The sequence below is a fragment of the Eubalaena glacialis genome, chromosome 12, assembly GCF_028564815.1.
Source record: "Eubalaena glacialis isolate mEubGla1 chromosome 12, mEubGla1.1.hap2.+ XY, whole genome shotgun sequence".
Classification (NCBI taxonomy): domain Eukaryota; kingdom Metazoa; phylum Chordata; class Mammalia; order Artiodactyla; family Balaenidae; genus Eubalaena; species Eubalaena glacialis.
In genome coordinates, this window is record NC_083727.1 from 59496687 (window position 1) to 59505015 (window position 8329).

Consider the following 8329-nt stretch of genomic DNA (forward strand, 5'->3'; position numbering starts at 1 on the left):
CCACAAAAAAGAACAATTTAAAAATACGTGGCGGTTAAATTCGGCACCCTCGAGGGCGCTGTGGCTTCACATTAATGTGATCCTAAACCTCAAGAGCAGACCGCCTGGCTTGGGGGGTGACGGAGCCTATCCGCGGAGTCCAGGGGCCTGGAGCGCGCTGGGACCCGCGGCCCTCGGGATGCTCGGAAGGCAAGATTTCTTCAAGCCACCTCGAAACCTTTGCTCACAGTTTCAGCATCGGACCAGCGACTTCTCACCGTTCCAAATGCGGCGCCCGACCAAAACAAACCGGTTTTGTCCGCTGGGCCCTTCTCACCACCAGCAGTTCCTCTTCTCCCAGAACAGAAGCCCCTCTTCTCTCTGTCCACGGCCCCACACTCCCCGCTTCCCGGGAAGACTCGTTACGAGTCACGCTCGCCACCGCCCCCGGCCTCAGGGTCGCTCTGGTCGTCGGTGAAGCAGACGTCCACGTCGCTGTCGTTTTCGCTCTTAGGCTCCCCCGGCTCCGGGGGGTAGTCAGGCTCCGCGCCCGGGCCGTCGGCCGCCTTGGCCAGCAGGTTCTGGCCGGGGTGGCGGGACTTGACGTGGCGCTCCAGGTCCCGGCGGCGCACCAGCACCTTGCCGCAGAACTCGCAGCGGTAGGGCGTGTTGCCCTCGGCGTGCAGCCGGATATGCTTGTTGAGATTGCTGGGGTCCCCGAAGGGCCGCAGGCACACTTTGCACTTGAGCGGCTTGTAGCCCGTGTGCGTCCGCATGTGGATCTTGAGCCCGTACTTGCGTGAATACAGCTTGCCGCAGTAGAGGCACAGGTGGCCCGTCTTGGGCTTGCCCGCGCCGCCGCCCCCGCTGCCGCAACCCCCAGCGCCACCCGCCGCCACGACGGCCGCGGGCAACGTTCCCGCGTCCAGGCGGCCGCGGCCTTTCCCGGCCGCCATCTCCGACAGTTGCTGCGTGTGCATGGCGATCTCTCGGTCGATGCTAGCCAGGGAGCCCAGCTCGGCCGGGCTCAGAGCGGTCGCCGCCGCCGCCGCCGCCGCCGCGGGCCCACTGAAATAAGAGAGGGACTCCGGATACTTGAGCAGCCCGCCGAAGTGCAGTTTGAGCGGGTAATAAGTGGCGGCGGCCGGTGAGCCGTAGAGTAGCTCCCCGTTGTAGACGGTGAAGGCCGGCATGACGGCGGGCAGGTGGCTGCACTCGCCACCCGGGTAGCCTTTGAGGCCGCCCGCGTCGAGGGCGGGCAGCACGCAGCGCTCAAGGGGCAGCCCGGCTGCCGGGGGCAACTGCGCGTAACGCGCTCCCGGCAGCTCGGCGGCGGCGGGCGGGGCGCGCTCCACGTGCTTGAAGGCGGAAGCTTCTTCCGGGGGCCGGGGGAGCAAAGGGAAGCCGCGCAGAGCCCCGGAGCAGGGCAGGCCAGGAGGAGGCGGCGGGTCCCCCGCGAGCAGGCACTTGGGGTGGTGGTGGTGGTGATGGTGCGCGTGGTGGTGATGGTGATGGCCCGCTTCGCCCGCCGCCGCGTTCTCCCCGCTTCCCGGGCGTCCGCCCGGCCGGCCCCCTCCCAGCAGCCTGCTTAAGGCCAGGCTGGCCCCAGGTTTGCCGCCGCCCTCCTCCCGGTAGGGGTCGCAGTGCGCGTCTGCGGCTGCCCTGGCCAAGCCAGCGGGCTTGAAAGCCGAGCGCACGCCAGGATAGAAAGCCAAGCCGCCGCCCCCCGCTGGGGAACCGCCCACGATGCCGAGGAAGTGGCCGTGTCCCCGGGCGGCACCACTCATGTCCAGGATGCGCTCCGGCTGCTCCTTGCCCTTCTTGGACGGCCCCCACTTGGCCAGGGGTGGCGAGGTGGCCGAGGGCACAGAGGAGGCCTCGCGCTTGATGCTCTCCCGCGCTCCGCAAGCCTGGAGGGCCGGCGGGACCTGCGGGTGGGCCCGAAGAGTGCCCGCCGGGGCGGCCGCAGCGAAGTCTGGCGCCGGGGGTTTCGGGGAGAGGCGAAGGCCATCCGCGGCCGGGGCAGCGCCTTGGCGAGCCGTGTGCTCGTGGTGCAGGTAGGCGCGGCCCCCGCCGCTGCTGAGCACACAGTGGAAACGTAGGTGCGCCTTAAGGCTGTTGGGGTATCTAAACGTCCTCCAGCAGTACCAGCAAATGTAGCGCTCCTCCCCTGGGCGAGAAAAAGTGAAAAAGCGACCCGGTGAGAAGCAAGCAAGCGAGAGAGAAAGAAAGCTCCAGCGCGCCCAAGGCAAAGCCCAGGTTTTGACCAGCGGTATGGGGAGAAGCAGGAGTATTCTTGGGTTCCGGCGAATAAGTGAGTTCGGTAGCCCCATTGTAGCGAGGACTCCGAGAAGCCCCAAATGGCCAACTTTGTCACCATCTCCATCCTCTGAGACTACTCAGGGGCCGAGAGGGGTGACTTGGGCCTTTCCAACGAAGACTTCCTCCGGGCCATGCGGGCAAATCTTCGTTGGGAGGGCAGCGCTCAGGCAGGCTGGCCAGGGAAGAGCCGAGAGCAGCTGTTGCTTTAAATCAAGTGTTTGGGGCTGTGCTGGGCCTGGGCCCATCTGTTGGCGTTTGCAGAATAGGTGGCGTATGTCAAGGAGTTTGGGTAAACTGAACAAAGGCCAATCTAATGGTCGTGAGCGCCTCATTACCAGGCGAGACAATATCCTGTATGTATGGGCCATATGTAATCATTCCTTTTCATAGAACAATGTCTTTTATGTCCACTACCCACCCTCCCCACCCCCTCCCAGCCTTAAACACTTTGCCTGAGGTTTTCCTGGAGCGTGACCAACTGAAGGACCGCATAGGGACTATGATTTGCTATTCTTCAAAATTATTTGTATCTTTATTTCCTCTTTAACCCCATTTAATTTGATGGGAGAAAAGAAAAAGTCTTATGTCCCGATATTCTAAAAACAGAAGGATGATGTTGCATTATCTTGTCAGTTGTTCCACCTGGTAATTAATTAACTCCTAGATAGCTGCACAAATCCAAGCTTAGTAAAGTCCTTGGAAAATATATATGGTGTATGTGTGTGTGTGTGTGTGTGAATAATATACTCAGCTTTTGATAAGTGCACCATTTTATATCAGGGACTATATACATGCTTTTGGCATCAAACCTTTTTTGTGTGTTTAATATTATTAACATTAGTTGTTTTTAAATTTTGCTAGGGTCTATGAACACAATCAAAAGACACATGTATGAAACAGATTTTGATCACATGGTAGAAGTTAATTTTCACTCAAAAAGGTCATGTTACATCCCTACAGAGAACAGCGAGCTTGCAATTGGGTGTCTTTTTAAATGTTGTGGTTGATCGATAATACTGAAGGGAAGGATGTCTATGAGAAAGAAGTTAGTTGAGCCACAAGGAAGTATCCAAAGTAAATGTCAGTTTCATTAAATGTAATGGGAAAGTTAAATTTTTCCTCCTTGCACACAAGTAGCTTAAACTTCTAAAACATTACTACAGAAACAATGGGGGGAATTTTCAGATATTCCTCCCTTCATGTATTTTGCTTCTGAATTTGTATAAAGCAAGTAGTCCTCCCAGATAACTAAGGTGGAAGTTCAAGTAAGGAGCAGATTATTCCAGCTGAAGCCAAGGTAGAGCAGAATGAAAAAGAAGAAGGGAAGAGGATTTGCCTATGTGCCCTATCCTAATTATTTATGGAAGACTTAAATAAAAATCAATTCAATATTTGTGTTGTATTGAACAGCCATGTAAAATAAATCTTCATAAAAAGAGAGAGAGAAGAGACTTCCTGAGTTCTCTTGGTGGGTATGTTGATTTAATATCTTAAGTAACCTTCTTTCTGCTAAGTTCAGAAGCTCCCTCTTATCACCCCTTTTTAAAGAGGGCATTTTCAGAGGCTGCTCTAGAGTGACTCAGCTCAATGCAAAGCCAAGTAAGCTTTGTTCCTAAAACAAAGAGTATTTTTGTTAATCTTACTATGGAATTGAAACCCACTGGGGTTAGTCAATATTGGAAGAATAGCAGCCATCCCTACTTATTTCTTCCTCTTTTCAAGGTTTAAGCAAATGTATGTTTTCTGTTTCACTGTGTTTGGTTTTTTTGTTGTTTATCCTAATGAACTGACATGTTCTCTGGATTCTGAAATCCAACCTATGCCAAAAGTACCAAACACACTTCATAAGTGATTTTGCCTCCTCTCCCGGATGTTAACTCTAAGGTGGTCAAGATTTCAAGCACCTCAAAGCTGTGGAAGTCAGGGTTCAAAGTAACCCACACGTTCCCCAAAAGGAAAATGGTGTCTCTTTTGATATCTGTGACCATATGATGTTTATAGGCTCTATTGACTGAAATGAAAACATGAGGGCCACCACTCAAAAAAGTTGCTTTTGTACTATTTGAGAGTGTCTAAAGAAGGGTGTTCTGTGCAAAAATTCCTGGCCCCCAAAGGCCAGGAGTCCTTGGAATTGTTCTATAGTGGCAGATTTGTGAGTTTTCCACTATGGGGCTTTTGTCATGTTTCCCTTTTACTGGAAGAAGCTGACAAGAGGATGTAATGTGATGCAAGGAACAAACTAAGATAACTTTTATGAATATTGTACATACAGATCTACCCACAAAATCAATAGAATTAGTTTACAGAAGACAGTGACACTCTGAAGTGAAGTGATTCATCATTTTGAATTAACTTCATTCTCTTATTCATTAATTGTTTAAGTCCCACACTTGTATTAAGATCTTTAACTCTATTTCTAAAGGAATGAGATTGAGCAGGAAATTCAGGAGAATGTGTTAAAATAGTTCACAGCCTCCATGATGTTGACTTTAAATATAACGGTGTCTTTAGGAGAAATTACAAACAAAAACAACTGGCAAAGAACAAAGAAAGTCATGGAAGTGTTGTGCAATAACAAGGAGTCTCAAGATCTTAACTATTTTAGCACCTCCCAGCCTTTTTCCACAGGAAGTGTTCCTCAGTGTTCTAGGGAAGGTTTGAAAATGTTTTTCTCTTTAGTTACTGCACCTTAATTTGCATAAATCCGCTCTTGGCTTTGGAAGGGGTCAAATAAATCTGAGAAGAAACTGGGATACATCCCAGTTTCGATTTAAGTAGGGAGAGGGAAATGAATAAATACCATTTAAATGGAAGGGCCTCAGTACCTGCCAACTGACCAGCTGTAAGTACCGTAATGCTTCTAAAATGCTGTAGAAATACATTACTTTCCTCCAAACCAGTGAAGAGATGCTCCTCGCCTTCAAAAGCATTCCAGGTTTGAGTTACACTTTTTGGAGCTCATGAGGTGGCTACCCTAATACTACGTTAAAGCATCTTTATTGATTCTTAAGTGAGTAAATAACTGTCTCTTTGGATATGCAATCAGAAAGGATGACCCGCATGAAATTCACGAAGAGTATTTTTTCCCTGCCATCGAGAGTCAGATTATTATGGTCTGTTTTTATCATTTACTGTTGATTTAAAGGAGGTAGTGATGACGTCGCCTCTGCCCACTCCGACAGGGAGTATGAATTCAGTTTTACACAGCGCAGGAAAAAGGCCCTTCAAGTGTAGGGACGGGCCCAAAGACCGGAGGAGGGCTGGACTCTCGCCTACCCGCGCTCACCCGAAGGCTTTCTCAGAGGCGGTACCTTTCTCGTCGTGCGTCGGAGTTGCAATCGTGGGGATGTCAAACCACTGCGCCAAGGAGTTGGAGTACCACACGGTCAACTCCTCCCCTGGCTGGACGTCTCGAAGCGCTCGGTAGAAGATCTGGGACGCAAGGAACAGGACAGCTTGCTGTCATTTCCTGGGTAATCGGTCAAAAAACAACTGAGAGGAAAGGTTCGATTCCCCGCCCTGAATCTGTGTGACGCTGGGAAAACTATTGGACCTCTCTGAACCTCAATTCCCTCATTCTTCAAACCGGGAAAATAATAGTATCTGCCTTATAGGGTTATTGGGACGTTTAAATGAGACCTCTAGCTAAAGTGCTTTGCTCTTAATATCAGTGACAGTTTGGTAGATAGAATTGGCAGTGGGGGGGCGGGGGGGAAGCCCACAGTACCTGTCCTCCGGGTAAGTCTGCAATAGCTTCGAGAGTCTGTTCCTGGGGGTTCCTGGCTGCCCGGATTAACCCTATCCACTCCAGGGGGGAGCCCCCCGACTCGTCCACCAGCTCCCCTCTCACCATGCGCACCTGCAACACAAGCAGTGGTCGTTCTCCCGCGTGCCACGGCCAGGCCCACAACCCAGAGGGCAAGTGTATCCTCCACCCCCAGCCGACTCAGGAAAATGGTTGTGCTCATGTTGGCCAGACCGCTGTGGGCTGCTGGGAGGAGAGTAAGTCCTTAGGACCCTTGCTTGGGGGAGGGAGGAAGAGGGGAGGCTGACTAGTATAACAGTTCCCCCCCCCCGACCCCGCCCGTCTTGTCCCACTTTGACAGCACGAGGAGTGAAAGCATCCTGCCCGAGTGCCTGGGCACATCTCGTGCCAAGACGTCTCCCACCCCCACCCCAGCTCTCCGTCTCGCGGTTCTAAGAGCAGCCCCGATACCAGGCTAGAGACGTTTCTAAGTCCCAGAATGCAGGGTGTCCCGCGCCCCCTCTCTTGCCTCCGCATTCCAGCGGCACCGCACCAAAACGCGGAGGTGCCCGCGAGCCCCGCGGCGAAACTGTCTGAACAAAGCGGCCGCGCGCTGGCCGGCCATTTAAAAGCAATTAAAGCGCGTTTAAAGAAGAAGGAGCGGTACAAGGCGAGCCCGGCTATACTACTCTGGGGAAGAGGATGATTGCGTGAAGAGCCAGATGCGGGTCCCGTCGACCGGGCCCGGAGCAGTTCCTTACAAGAAAGCTGTAGTCTAAGGTCCTCTTCCCAGTCACCCCTGACCACGCCACCGGACTCCTGCCTTCATTCCCTGTGGCAGTTGGCCGACCTTCGCCCGCTGAGACGCCTCGGGGCGGGCGGGGGCCTGTTAGAACCTCTCTCTGGTCGGGGTTCGCGACGCTGTTTGGGAAGTCGGAGCGGGCGGGTTGGCCTTGACGCCTCCCAACTGCGATTCTGGCCCCTCCGAGCCCGGCTGCAGGCGCTCAGCCCCGGTGCCCCCCGCGGGTGGGCGCTCCTCGTCCTCGGAGTCTGCGTCAGAGCCAACACCTGGCGCACCCTCTCTCCATTCACCCCGAACCCGCAAGCAGACACCCGCGGAAGGAAACACCTGGAGAGGTTTACCCAAGGATAAATTTTTCGGAGACGATGAGATCAAATTATTTGAAGGCAAATTTAAGCCTCAAATTAGCTCATTGAAGGGCAGAAGGTAAGAAAAGTCCTCAGCGCCTGTGAGTTGTATAAAAGAGAAAAGGCACATTTGCCAAGAGAGGAGAGATGCGGCGGGAGGAGGGGGGCGCCTCTGCGAAGAACGCCCCAGCGCTCCGGGGAAATCGGGGGTTCCGAGGGGTCCCGGCACGTAAAGAGCCCCACGCACCCCACCCGGGGGCTGTCGCCTCTCAGCCAGGTCCTCTCCCCTAGCCCGGCCCACGTCCAGCTCTCGGCTAGTGCGACTTGTGGGAAATGATCTGAGTCCCCTTCCAACTGGCAGAATTGTCAGGTAACGACTCAGTCACCCCTTTCCTCCCCTAGCCCTATCCACCCCTTTCCTGGAGGGGATAAGGGGAGGCGAACGAACGGCAGGGGGCGGAGGTCGGAATGGCTAATACCTTTTTCTTGGGCCCGGGCTCCCTGCGGTCTGACAGGTACTTGCCCAGCTTGAAGGTTCCAGGCACCGGCCCGAGGCGCAGGCCGGCCGGGATGCAGCAATCGGCACTCACGCTGGTGGCCGGAGCGCGAGCGGCTCCGTGCATTGCTGCCGCCGCCGCCAGGCAGGCGCTCGGGCGCACTGGGTCCTCGGCAGGGCGCGAGCGACAGAGCCTGAGCCGCACGCTAGCTGGCGAGCCGCGCCCCGACGTGTGTTCTCCGCCCTCGGAGTGACGCGGCCGGGCATGCACTGCGCCTTTTCAATCTGGGCGGGCGCCTTTTGGCACCGCTAGCGCAAGGGCGCAGAGTTTGGTGAGAGAGTTGCGCTGCAGAGCAGCTGCAGAGTCCTACCCGAGAAGGTCACATGGAGTGGTTCCCTCAGCCCCCTGCATAATCGAGGCCTCTGAATGGCTGGCGCACAATGGTCCAGGCGACCTTCCCATTCCTAAAAATCCAATTTGTCAAGGGCGAAGAAAAGGCGCTGGTGAATCAAAGGTCCGGCGGGACCATTAATCCTCAGCATGGGGCATTGTCCTCGAGACAGTTACGATATTTTAAGTGACAAATCCACTGTATAATTTCTCCATAAATTTTACTTCCTTTTATTGTTCACCGACA

General features: G+C 54.1%; 1 protein-coding gene across 1 annotated transcript; it reads right to left on the reverse strand.

Annotated features, from left to right (window-relative positions):
• Positions 1-401: 401 nt before the first annotated feature.
• Positions 402-7818, reverse strand: PRDM13 (PR/SET domain 13). The gene is made up of 4 exons (XM_061207216.1): positions 7675-7818; positions 6029-6160; positions 5613-5733; positions 402-2149 (listed from the first exon to the last, which is right to left on the reverse strand). Exons 1-4 carry the CDS (start codon positions 7816-7818, stop codon positions 402-404), a joined length of 2145 nt encoding a protein of 714 aa, XP_061063199.1.
• Positions 7819-8329: the final 511 nt, after the last annotated feature.

Bases quoted from the DNA above. Each gene is read 5' to 3' on its own strand.
- PRDM13 (XM_061207216.1), bottom strand. From the start codon at position 7,818: ATGCACGGAGCCGCTCGCGCTCCGGCCACCAGCGTGAGTGCCGATTGC. The intron at 5,734-6,028 runs GTACTGTGGGCT...CTTGCGTCCCAG, and splicing joins CAGACTTACCCGGAGGACAG to ATCTTCTACCGAGCGCTTCG. The intron at 2,150-5,612 runs GTACCGCCTCTG...TTTCTCGCCCAG, and splicing joins TCCGACGCACGACGAGAAAG to GGGAGGAGCGCTACATTTGC.